At 46.1% G+C, this 13,308-nt stretch overlaps 1 protein-coding gene across 1 annotated transcript; it reads right to left on the reverse strand.

The window, feature by feature from the left end:
- Window positions 1-5,036: 5,036 nt before the first annotated feature.
- ccn1l2 (cellular communication network factor 1, like 2) lies at window positions 5,037-7,701 on the reverse strand. Its single transcript, XM_085910308.1, has 5 exons — window positions 7,630-7,701; window positions 7,315-7,528; window positions 6,683-7,045; window positions 5,458-5,660; window positions 5,037-5,336 (listed from the first exon to the last, which is right to left on the reverse strand). The coding sequence occupies exons 1-5, from the start codon at window positions 7,699-7,701 to the stop codon at window positions 5,037-5,039; spliced, it is 1,152 nt and encodes a 383-aa protein (XP_085766434.1).
- Between the last annotated feature and the right edge of the window lie 5,607 nt (window positions 7,702-13,308).

Raw genomic sequence — 13,308 nt, forward strand, 5'->3', positions numbered from 1 at the left:
TTACAAATCCTGTAGTTCACTTAATTTGTGAGGATTCTTGAAGTGTATTTAACTTGCTTTCTTTATCATCATTTAATGATACAAATACCTATGGAGGTGAATTATTTTATTCGTGGTTCGACTGGGAGTGTAACTGGGTCAAAAGGTTCCTCCGTTAGAGGAGGAAGAAGGAGGTGAGGGTGAGGAATTTCAAGATCCTACGTTATGTTTGAGCATAAGAGCTGGCCGACAAATCGTGTAAGTCCACGCAGCAGAGGCAAGCGCTCTAAGCCTTGGTTTCAGGTTTGATTAAGAAGTTTTCTTTCAGCAAGGTTTATTATCCCTGACAGATGCTAATCTGGCAAGTCACACCCATTGAGAATGTTGGTCTTGAGATGACACCATCCACCGCGTCCAATAAAATTAGTTTACCTGCTGTGAGGTGCGCTAAGTCACTCTTCGGTGGTAGAAGTCCATCCTTATACAAAATGGCGTGCGGGAGAGATGATGGTTTGACATCAATCAGCATTAAATCAGGTCATTAAAATCCCAGCAGTTGATGGCACCGAAAGCATTAATTTCATAAAAGAACATGGATTTTTTTTCTTCTGCGTCACATCTACTCTTCACTGTTTTTTTTCCTTGGAACTCACTGTTTGTTCAGGTTTGCCCCACCTCAGAAATGAGCGAGATACAACCCCCCCTCCCCGCAACCACCACTCACACACCAAACCCAGTCAGTCCACCTTCCCAAGATAGCATCACATCTCAAGGAATCATCATCATGTTGTTAGTGACATACTTTTACTGGAACGTAATTAGAATGTCTATTTCTTTCTGTTTATAAGCTTCACTATGAAATGGCTTGTTTGACTGCGTCCAGGACTTTAATTTATGCATCTGTGTTTTTCCAACATATTTCCCTATTTGACTTTTTAAAATCCTTATTTTACACCGGCACATTAGTCATAAATTACACGTGACTTTTTATTTTGTTTTATTTGCTATACAGGTGTGGACAGACAAAAACTAAAATGTGTGTTTAAATCACACTGGTGTCGGGCGGAATCCTTATACCTCCAGAATCATCACTTTTCAAGAGACCCCAAAAACGTCAACCATTGATTAACATTATATCGTTCAACACTGTCAGTAATTTGTAAAAATAACACCCACACGTGTGGCCTAACTGATAGTATAGAGTTTTAGCAAATTGTGACACGGGAGGTTTCCGCCTGATGTCAGCAATATGCAACATTTTTCAAACATAAAGTCTGTTATGGTCAGTTTCAACACACAAAGAACACAAAATATCACACCCCGAATAATGAGGTGATCCCCAAAAATGTCACTCCACAAATACAGTATGAGTGAAATCTAGATACAGTCATTTGTCAGAAATAATGCTTTTGAATGACGATACAGCACTCGGACTCCGTAAGTCGTCACCTTATTGTGGTGGAGATGTTTGCGTGCCCTATGATCCTAGAAGCCATGTTGTCTGGGGCTTCATGCCCCTGGTAGGGTCACCCATGGTAGAAGGGTCCAAGGTGAGGGGCCAGACAAAGCACGGCTCAGAAGACCCCTTATGACGAATAAAATATATGGACCTAGTTTTCCCTGCTCCTCTCTGGAGCCAGGCCTGGAGGTGGGGCTCGAAGGCGAGCGCCTGGTGGCCGAAAAGAAAACGTGGGTCCCCCTTCCCATGAGCTCACCACCTGGAGGAGGGGCCAAAGGGGTCGGGTGCAAAGTGAGCTGGGCGGCGGCCAAAGGCGGGGACCTTGGCGGTCCGATCCCCGGCTGCAGAGGTGGGCTCTGGGGACATGGAATGTCACCTCTCTGGCTGGAAAGGAGCCCGAGCTGGTGTGTGAGGCAGAAAGGTTCTGACTAGACATAGTCGGACTTGCCTCCACAGATAGTTTGGGCTCTGGTACAAGCCCTCTCGAGGGGGGCTGGACTCTCTTCCACTCTGGAGTTGCCCACGGTGAGAGGCGTCGAGCAGGTGTTGGCATACTTATTGCCCCCCGGCTGGGCGCCTGCACATTGGGGTTCCCCCCGGTGAGCGAGAGGGTAGCCTCCCTCCGCCTTCAGGTGGGATGACGGGTCCTGACTGTTGTTTGTGTCTATGCACCGAACGGCAGCTCAGAGTACCCACCATTCTTAGAGTCCCTGGAGGAAGTGCTGGAGAGCGCTCCTTCTGGGGACTCCATCGTTCTACTGGGTGACTTCAATGCTCACATGGGCAATGACAGTGAGACCTGGAAGGGCGTGATTGGGATGAACGCCCCCCCCCCCCCCCGATCTGAACCTGAGCGGTGTTCTATTATTGGACTTCTGTGCTCGACACGGATTTTCTATAATGAACACCATGTTCAAGCATAAGGGTGTCCATGTGTGCACTTGGCACCAGGACACCCTAGGCCGCAGTTCGTTGATCGACTTTGTAGTCGTGTCATTGGATTTGCGGCCGCATGTTTTGGACACTCGAGTGAAGAGAGGGGCGGAGCTGTCAACTGATCACCACCTGGTGGTGGGTTGGCTCCGATGGTGGGGGAAGATCCAAATGCTATGTGAGGGTCTGCTGGGAACGTCTGGCAGAATCCCCTGTCAGGAAGAGCTTCAACTCCCATCTCCGGCAGAGCTTTTCCCACGTCCCGGGGGAGGCCGGGGACATTGAGTCGGAGTGGACCATGTTCCGCGCCTCCATTGTTGAGGCAGCCGACTGGAGCTGTGGCCGTAAGGTTGTTGGTGCCTGTCGTGGCGGCAATCCCCGAACCCGCTGGTGGACACCGGCGGTAAGGGATGCCGTCAAGCTGAAGAAGGAGTCCTATAGGGCCGTTTTGGGCTGCGGGACTCCGGAGGCAGCTGACAGGTACCGGATGGCCAAGCGGAACACGGCGGTTGCTGAGGCAAAAACTCGGGCGTGGGAGGAGTTTGGCGAGGCCATGGAGAATGACTTCCGGACAGCTTCGAGGAAACTCTGGTCCACCATCCGGCGTCTCAGGAGGGGGAAGCAGTGCATGGTCAACACTGTTTACAGTGGAGATGGTGTGCTGCTGACCTCGACTCGGGATGTCGTGAGTCGGTGGGGGGAATACTTCAAAGACCTCCTCAATTCCACCGACACGCCTTCCATTGTGGAAGCAGGGCCTGAAGACTCTGAGGCGGACTCTCCAATCTCAGAGGTTGAAGTCACTGATGTAGTTAAAAAACTCCTCCGTGGCAAGGCCCCGGGGGTGGATGAGATCCGACCGGAGTTCTTAAAGGCTCTGGATGTTGTGGGGCTGTCATGGCTGACACGCCTCTACAGCATTGCGTGGACATCGGGTGCCTCTTTAAGAAGGGGGACTGGAGGGGAGGGTGTGTTCCAATTCCAGGGGAATCACACTCCTCAGCCTCCCTGGCAAGGTCTATTCAGGGGTGCTGGAGAGGAGGATCCGTCGGGAGGTCGAGCCTCGGATTCAGGAGGAGCAGTGTGGCTTTCGTCCTGGCCGTGGAACAGTGGACCAGCTCTACACCCTCGGCAGGATCCTCGAGGGTGCATGGGAGTTTGCCCAACCAGTCCACATGTGTTTTGTGGACTTGGAGAAGGTGTTCGACCGTGTCCCTCGGGAGGTTCTGTGGAGGGTGCTTCAGGAGTACGGGGTGCCGAACTAACTGATAAGGGCGGTTCGGTCCCTGTATCACCGATGCCAGAGTTCGGTCGGGCAGTAAGTTGGATTCGTTCCCAATGAGGGTTGGACTCCGCCAAGGCTGCCCTTTGTCACCGATTCTGTGCATAATTTTTATGGACAGAATTTCTAGGCGCAGCGGAGGCGTTGAGGGGGTCTGGTTTGGGGACCTCAGCATCGCGTCACTGCTTTTTTCAGATGACATGATGCTGTTGGCTTCTTCAGGCCGTGAACTCCAGCTCTCACTGGAGCGGTTCGCAGCCGAGTGTGAAGCAGTCGGGATGAGGGTCAGCACCTCCAAATCCGAGTCCATGGTCCTCCGTCGGAAAAGGGTGGAATGCCCTCTCCGGATCGGGGATGAGATCCTGCCCCAAGTGGAGGAGTTCAAGTATCTTGGGGTCTTGTTCACGAGTGAGGGCAGGATGGAGCACGAGATCGACAAGCGGATCGGTGCAGCGTCGGCAGTAATGCGGACTCTGTACCGGTCCGTCGTGGTGAAGAGAGAGCTGAGCCAAATGGCAAAGCTCTCGATTTACCGGTCGATCTACGCTCCTACCCTCACGTAGGGTCACGATCTATGGGTCGTGACCGAAAGAACGAGATCCAGGATACAAGCGGCCGAAATGAGTTTCCTCTGCAGGGTGTCCGGGCTCTCCCTTAGAGATGGGGTGAGAAGCTCGGTCATCCGGGAGAGACTCGGAGTACAGCCGCTGTTCCTCCACGTTGAGAGGAGCCAGATGAGGTGGCTCGGGCATCTCATCAGGATGCCTCCTGGACGCCTCCCTGGGGAAGTGTTCCGGGCATGTGCCACCGGTAGGAGACCCCGGGGACGACCCAGGATGCGCTGGAGAGACTATGTCTCTCGGCTGGCCTGGGAACGCCTTGGGATCCCCCGGGATGAGCTGGAAGACGTGGCTGGGGAGAGGGAGGTCTGGGAGTCCCTCCTAAAGCTGCTGCCCCCGCGACCCGACCCCGGCTAAGCGGAGGAAGATGGATGGATGGATGGATGGATGGATGGATGGATGGATGGATGGATGGATGGATGGATGGATGGATGGATGGACAGCACTCGGGCTATATGACAAAATCGTCTTCTCTTCAAATATTCTATACAACTAGCTGTCATATCGAGAAAGTGAACAAAATGTACAAATAAATAAAATATTAAAATGTCAGTACAAGCTTACTTCCAACAGTCTAACAGAGCTGCACAGTGCATTCTGCTGTGAGCTGCTCTTGCGGTTTCACACATCTCCTGCAATGCGTGCAAACTGTCATTGTGAGACTTAAAGTGCAAGCGGGTATATTGCCAAGGGAGGGTATGGTAGGGTTAAAGGGTCAAAAGGGGTCGGTGCAAAGTCTTCCAGGCCAGAGCCGATGAGAGCCTCAGCGCCTGAAGATGTGAATGTCATTGTGGAGCTTAAGCAAAGGGCTCGAGGTCTTGCTGTGTGTGTGACAGCTTTTATTGCAGGTGCAACGTTGGATCCACATCATATTTCTGAAGAAGCTGTCACCGTCCAGGCAACGGAAGCGCAGCCGTACCGTTCGGGTGACCAAGGGCCTGCAGCAGCGACCATCTAAGCAAGATCCACAGGTGCGAGGGCGGTAGAGTTGTGCTGTGGAGCATCCAGCAAAAGTGATTTGAACTGGCTCCAGCGGGCGAACAGTTTTCTGGCACCTAGTCCCCTATACAGAACATAAAGTTGCCGTTTTTAAAGTCACACCAGGATATCATTTTAAATGTAAACGAGGATCATTGTCATCACTCGGTGGGCTCTCATATTACTTTAAGTTTTTCTGTGCGTACCTTAGTTGCCAAAGGAAGCTCCAGGTGGCATTGTCGAATCTGGCAAAGTCTGGTTTCTCTGATCAGTTGACAATCTGGGTTGTTGTTAGTGACTCGACTTGATATTCCCAACCCACATGAGGTGGAGCATTCTGTCCAGTCAGTGGTTTGTAGAAAACAGCTGGATTCCGGTAGCAAATCAGGCATTGGTAAAGCTGTTATCTCTGTGTGAGGGGATAAGGACAATGACTAGAATTAATTCTAGATCATCTTAATAACTGGAGCTGGCATACATTATAAAGGTCAGCTGGTCATTAAACCGACTGGAAGTAAAAACACAAGACAAAGGTGAAATGGTTTGCTTCTTTGCAGCTGAACTTAAACAAGTTGACCTCAGCCATTCCATTTGAGAATGGAACTGCAGAACTCAGGAAATTTCAGTAAATGAATGAATGAACCCCAGGAAAAATGTATGTATGGATGTTTTTTTAACTTCTTCTTTGTTCTCAATAATTGGTAAACTCCATCCATCAATTCTCTGAACCGCTTATGCTCACAAGCGCTGCTGACATGCTGGTGCCTATCAGCTGCCATTGGACGAGAAGGGCGGTACATCCCAAACTAAGCGCCAGCAAATCACAGGGCAGAAATAGACAAACAACCATTCACACTCAGATTCCTAACTAAAGACCAAATATGAATCTTCAACAAACCCACCCACCACACGTTTTTGGAATGTGGGAAGAAAGTTGGAGTACCCGTGTAAAAGGCTAGAAATGTGAACTGAATGATGTAGCATTGAGCAATTCCGTAGACAAATTGTTTGAAGGACTCATTTAAATGGTCTAATAGTTAGGTACAGTTAAAAGAACTGACGTTCCCATCACTACTCCGGACCAAATATACTATATATTCTGGGCAAAGTGTTTACTCTGTAAGATGATGGTGTGCGCAAAGGCTGGCTCACACCCTCTGTCTTACTTCATCGGAATGGTGTTTGACGGTTTTGATGTCAAGGCACTTAAGTTCTTCCACACCAAACAACCAATCCAGGTATACCTTTACAGTCTTGTGTGTACATAGGCAACAAAAGAAGAAACAAGGTGGATTCCAATACTTGTTTCCATAATGTATAAAATTTGGTTGAACTGTTCTGATGCAGAATATGTCCTTTTCTTAACTAAAATTCACTCTGTCAATCATGTTTATGACCAGGTAAGGCATCAAAGATGATTGTAAAGTTTACCTCTGAACACGGTCCCACTTGTGGCAGCTGGCTTGCGAGGCTGTGGGTAGGGTGGCAGCAAAGCACTGATGTGGTTTGGGAGAGGTTGACTCTCTGACAGATGGCTTTGTGTCATTTCTTCTGGCTCCATTCTGATGTGGTTGTCGTCCTCACAAAACCACTCCTCGCAGCAGCTGTTTTCTGGCCGTGCCAACCGGGGCCGTGAGCAGTGTAAATTGGGCAGGGACACTCGGTGAGGACAGAGGGGAATGCAGCCCACCACTCCATTCATACAGGTGCACTGATGCTGGCAGCTGGGCTGGAAGTTCTCACTGTGCTGGTACAACTGGCCGTTGAACTCGCAGGGTAGACCATGAGCCTCAGCTAGCATCACACACACAAGAAACACAAAGGAAGACTATGAGGACTTTTCATTTGGGGGGAGAGAGAAAACACTACGCCACGAAAAGTGGTGTCGCCAGGCATTTGAGGCCAAATAAAAAATATTGCAGTAAGGGCAACCCTCACACTTTGATGTAAAATATTAAATATCTGCATAAGTTTGCACATTAAAAGTTATATTTGCTTTCAGCGTAAGATTACATAACAAGTGCCTGATCACAAACATCATAACATCTCATCGGCACTCTCACCTCGGCAAAGTCCTCTCCCAGGGTCTCCTCCAGCTCCAAAATAGCAGCGAAGCCCCTTGATGTGATCGCAGGGCTGAGCAGCACTGCAGTCTTCATTGAACTGCCTTGCACATATTTTACAGCAGCCACAGTGGTCGCTCACCCAACTGACACCCGCCGGACACATCGGGGATGAGGTAGCACAGGAGCACACTGGTGGGCATTCATCATCTGCCTAAGGAGCAGGGTCAGAGGTAGCCAACAATTCTCAATACTTAAAGAAACATTCAGCGGATGGGGAATACTTGCTGATGAGAGTGCAGAGCAACAACTCACCATCACCACAGTGCTGCAGACCACAAACATGGTGGAAAAAATCTGGTGCAAACTAATAGTAAGGTAAAGCATCCTTGTGTTCAGCTGTGTCCAAAATGGAGCGTTGGCTTTTTCGTCAGCTCAGGAATAAGAAATCCAAAGGATCCTTGCAATAAAGAACACCAGTCAACTTTGCTATGTGACTGTCAGCCGAGCTCTATCTCATGAAGAGGTTTTCCCCCAACAGGGACTGCACTTATAGACACACATGGCCCCGCCTCCTCTGTAATATCATCAGCACAACAGAGGCAGAAGGTAGAACTAATAAAAATGTGCTCAAATCACCCCAGCTTGAAAATGAGTTGTTCATACTTAATTGTACAGCTGTAACAATTTAACTCCACCCTGTCAAATGTGTCCATTAATTTAAGTAGGCCCTTTTTTACTTGAGTCGTGAAGGACGGAAAAGCTACAGGTATAATGGAAGCACTGAGAATGAAATGTTTGCTTTGAAGAGGCGATGTTCTGAAATGGAGAAAGTCCCTGCGAACAACACGACACTGTGTTGTGAGACTGCAGCTCAGGACATCCTGTGTTTCCCCTGCCTCTTTCCGAATGGGCCACATTTCAGGTAATACTGGCCTAATCTCCAGTTCTCACAAGTGGCAAGAAAAAGTCAGCGTTTCCTTTGTCACCCATCGGGCAAGTGTTTGAAATTTGTCACCTGAAGTGATAGATCTATCTCTGCGTGCTGCTTCTGAGAGTATGTGGTCCAGACACGTATGACGTGAGATCGCTTAGCAGTCTCTCTTTTCTGCCACCAGTTCTTTAATATTGGTTCAGTGTATCCTTTTAAAACCCGTTGACTTAAACTGTTAGAAGCAGCTGTTGACAGAATTGCCTCACTACAAGGTCAGAAGAGGTTTTAGCCATCAAAGACAAAATGCCAAATGTATATTTACACAAGAAAAGAAGCTCAACTGGTAAATCCTTGATGGTCGTGAAATTGTGGCTTCTAAATTAGAGCTATGCTATGTAGGGCACTTGACTTCCAAGAGCAGGTGCTGTCACTCCAGTCGCTGTGGGAGGACATGCACCACAGTGCACAAATTTATCCATAGAAACACCCTGACAGTTGTGTTGAGAAACCACTGGGATGCTAAGTTTGGAGGGGGGGTAGCACCTTGATGGTCAACAGAGAGGAGAAGGGCAACAGTCAACATTCTTAAAATTCCTGGCCCACAAAGGCAGGATGTGTGTACAGGCCACGCTGCGTCATGTCGAAGCAGTTGGGGGAGTCAAAATGAGAAGGGGGATGACGAGGGTGCCAATTTGGCAGCCTCCTGTCTGGCCACACGCCAACCATTGTTTATCAGCGAGAAACCATTTCCAAAACATATGGAGGTCAGAGGTTGCGTGCCATTCATAACACTCAAATTAAAGTGGGTTGACGTAGGGGCAGAGAAGATCCCACAAACTTTTGGTGAGGATCCGAATAGCCTACAAGTACCTTCCAGAATCATGTCTGCCAGTCAGATCGTTATCCTTGGTAAATCAGGAAGTAGCAAAGGAAAAAACATCTTTTACAACAGGCTGCACTCTTCTGGGTGGCTTTCCAGTCAATATGGACATTAGAGGGTTGAGCAAACAACAAAGCTAATTGTAATAGTGGCTTTGAGAGTAGACCACGCTCAGCCAAGCAGTCCATCTCACTTTCAGATTGAGTTCAAAGTAAAACAGAAAGTGTAGAAAGTGTAATATGCCGTCTTTAGGCATTCTGTCAATATCCAGTCGGGAGACGATCTTTCATGCGACATTCACTTTTGGCATCTATCAACATGCGTACCCCCTTCGTTCATGTCTTCCTACTCAAAGTAAAGTCTACTTTACTTCTCTAGGGATCAGGGTCGACTACCCAGGTCCCCAAGCTGTGCAGGGTTTATTCTGCCCTGGAGAACAAACCACAGCTTTCTATCAGTTAACAAATCCAGTCTGTTCGTCTCCTTTATATGTCCTTTTTCAACAAGTACACATACATCTCTTACATGCTCTCGCGACAGAAGTTAATTGCTATAACGCACAAACCTGCATTTTATGTCTGCAACAACTGCACGCTTTTCAAAGTTGCATATACAATGCGATTTGTGTGTGCCCTTGGACACGTCTGTAAGTCCAGTATCAGGACATCATAATTCACGTCTCTGACGAATTCCTCATACGAGTGCCCTTAGTAGTCAATAGGCTGCAGTCATCACTCATCCCTATCGGAACCTGAATGGGCTCTGTTTTCCCTCTGCGCACATACTGATTGCATAGATAGATGAGCATATTACACCACAGGTTGTGTAGCATGAGCTTTTGAGGTACCGTAATTTTCGGACTATAAGTCGCACAAATGCACAATAAAGTGAAAAAAAACATATATAAGTCGCACCGGAGTATAAGTCGCACTTTTGGGGCAAATTTATTCGTCAAAATCCAACACCAAAAACAGACATGAACCAGCAAAAACAGGCTAAACGATACGGTATGCTAACGTGACATATACACAAACGAGGAGCTGAAAACAGGCCTGACGTAATATTCAGAGTTATTCACGTAAGTATTACATAAATAACATGTTTATAAAACCATCTGTGTCACTCCAATTCATTAAATCCATAGATCTTGCTTTATGTAAACAATGCCGCGTATGCGCCGCATATGCTGACGTTGGACCCGTTGTAAGTTGCATTTCTAATTATTCCACAGACCCATATAACGATATATGAAGTATATTTCAAGTAACTATCATATTACAATAATATCACTCCAAATCATTAAATCCATCGATCAAATTCCTCGTTCTTTGTGTCAACAACGCCGTGCGTGCGCTGCAGAGATCTAGTATATAACTATATTGTAGCGTTAACAAAGTACCAGGAAAGACGTAGGTTTGGTAAACGGCTCTTTATTTAACAAAACAAGAGTTCAACGAGCCAACAACTACTGAACTTCCAGCCACGGAGGTGGAAGAGAGCTCCATAGAATAGGAGCGGGCGTGCGTAAAAGCCATGTCCGAGCCCCATCCACCGTCTCCGGACAGCCACCTGGCCAAGCACCGGCCCCCGACTTCGATCCACGGAGGTGGAAGAGCTACGTAGAATAGGAGCGTGCGTGCGTAAAAGCCATGTCTGAGCCCCATCCACCGTCCCCCGGACAGCCACCCGGCCGAGCGCCGGCCCCCGACTTCCATCCACGGAGGTAAAAGAGAGCTCCTGTCGAGCAGGACCGGGCTTGCGTAAAAGCCATAATAGTTTTTCAAACCCTCTGTGTCACTCCAAATCATTAAATCCTTCAAACTCTTCGTCCTCCGTGTCACCTACAAACAAAGCCGCTAATGATGCCGGTAGTACGTGGGGCCCTTCGTCATCCTTGTCATCCCGTGATCGAATCCTTTGCCCTTTATGTAAACATCCGCCGCGCGTCACTTGCGGTTCAAATGACAGTAATCCCTTGCTACATCGCAGTTTGTTTATCGCAGTTTCACAACATCACGGATTTTTGAATTTTGAAAATTTGTGAAAAAAATCACATAAGTCGCTTCTGAGTATAAGTTGCCCCCCCCCACCCAAACTATGACAAAAACCGCGACTTATAGTCCAAAAATTACGGTAAATAAAAAGTTGAATAGGAGGTCTACTGCTTGGGCAAGGAGCAGGTGTGACAGTTGGCTGCGGATCCAACTAACTGAGGTAGTGGGAAGTCATGGCTGACGTGCACATTCCTCCACTGCATCTAGTATGAGTGATGACAGCAGGGAGAATAGCACCAGTGGCATCAGTGTTAGTTAAACAAGCTGTAACCTTCTGTCCTTTTGGAAACAATGCTATAGATACTGAGAGACAGTGTGTGTGTGTGTGTGTGTGTGTGTGGGGGGGGGGGGGGTGAAGCTATTTTATGACTGTTTAAATGGCGCTTTAATGTGATCAAGTGAAATCGTGATTGAATGAATGGATGAATGAATGAATGATTTATTTATTTATTTCGAACATGATTTGAAGAATAAAAACAATAAAAAACAAACAACGAAAAACAAACAACAATATATATATATATCACTGTTCGAAAAGGAGTGGGAAGAAACCTAGGCTTATCGTGTCCTACCCCTATCCATCACTTAGTTACAAGTGAAAACATTAAAACTAAAAAAGAACTAAATAAAAACAACAAAAACATCTTGTAATCCAAAAGTTTAACAGTAGTCACTTTCACTTCACTTGTCACTGTAGTAGTTGTAGTCACTTTCTTTTTGGTAATTTGCAAACATCATTCCTTTATACATTTTTTTAAAATAGAACCATATTTCTGCTTTACATCATTTTATCTTCTAATCCATTCCACACAGTTACTCCATAGGATGATATGCACTTGCTCCTGAGATTGGTGCAAGCATACCCCTTATCAAAGTTATTTTTTCCTCTCAAATTATATCCCTTATCTTGTTCAATAAATAATGTTTGAATGTTCCCTGGGAGTTTCTGAATCTTTGCTCGATACATTATCTGTGCCAGTTTAAATTTGAATAAATCCATCAGATTAAAAGCGTTTGATTTTAAAAACAAATTATTTGTATGATCTCGAAATCCAACCTTGTGTACAATTCTCATAGCTTTTTTCTGTCGTATAATTCATGGTTTTAAAGTGCTTATGTATGCATTTCCCCATATCTCCACACAGCAAGTCAAATATGGTAAAACAATACGGGGTATACAACATTCTCTGCTCCAGAATATGTTTTCCACTGCACAGTGCTGCAATACTCCTTGCTTCTTTGCTTCTAACGTATCTTATATGAGGTTTCCAACAGAATTTATTGTCTAATATTACTCCTAAAAATTTGATCTCATAAACTTGTTCAATATTGACATTATCTATTGTTACTTGGGCCTGTGTATCTATTTTACGGTTTCCAAATACCATCAGTTTGGTTTTGTCTACATTCAATGATAATTTATTAATGTCAAACCATATTTTTAGTTTGGACAATTCAATTGTAATGGTCTCCAATAGTATCTTTAAATTATTACCAGAACAGAAGTTGTGTCGTCCGCAAAAATAATACATTTAAAGATAGTTGACGCCTTACCAATATCCTTTATGTACAGAATAAATAATATGGGGCCCAACACTGATACCCTGTGGGACTCCACAGGTAATGTCTAGGCATGATGATATACGATTACCCATCTTAACAAACTGTTGACTGTTAGTAATGTAACTTTTTAACCAGCTCAATACTACACCTCTCATCCCATACCTTTCCATTTCATACAATAATATGTTATGGTCAATGGTATCAAAAGCTTTTTTCAAATCGATAAATAGTCCTACCGCATACTTCTTATTGTCAATACAGTTAGTTATTTCTTCCATCATGTCCACTCGTGTCAAAGTTGTTGATCTATTTGTTTTAAATCCATATTGGTTTTCAGTTAACAAGTTGTGTATCTTAGTGAAGCTATCCAGTCTCACAATGAAAAGCTTCTCCAAGATTTTAGAGAATTGACATAATAGAGTTTTATACAGTGGGATGACCTTAGCCATTTTCATTTTGCTTGGGAACGTACCTGTTTTAAAGGACAAATTACAGATGTATGTACCACTCCATCAACAACTTCCTTAATTAAGGCCATATCAACATCATTCCCATCTGTAGAT

Source organism: Syngnathus leptorhynchus, chromosome 4 (genome assembly GCF_054491065.1).
Source record: "Syngnathus leptorhynchus isolate UIUO chromosome 4, UIUO_Slep, whole genome shotgun sequence".
Lineage (NCBI taxonomy): Eukaryota > Metazoa > Chordata > Actinopteri > Syngnathiformes > Syngnathidae > Syngnathus > Syngnathus leptorhynchus.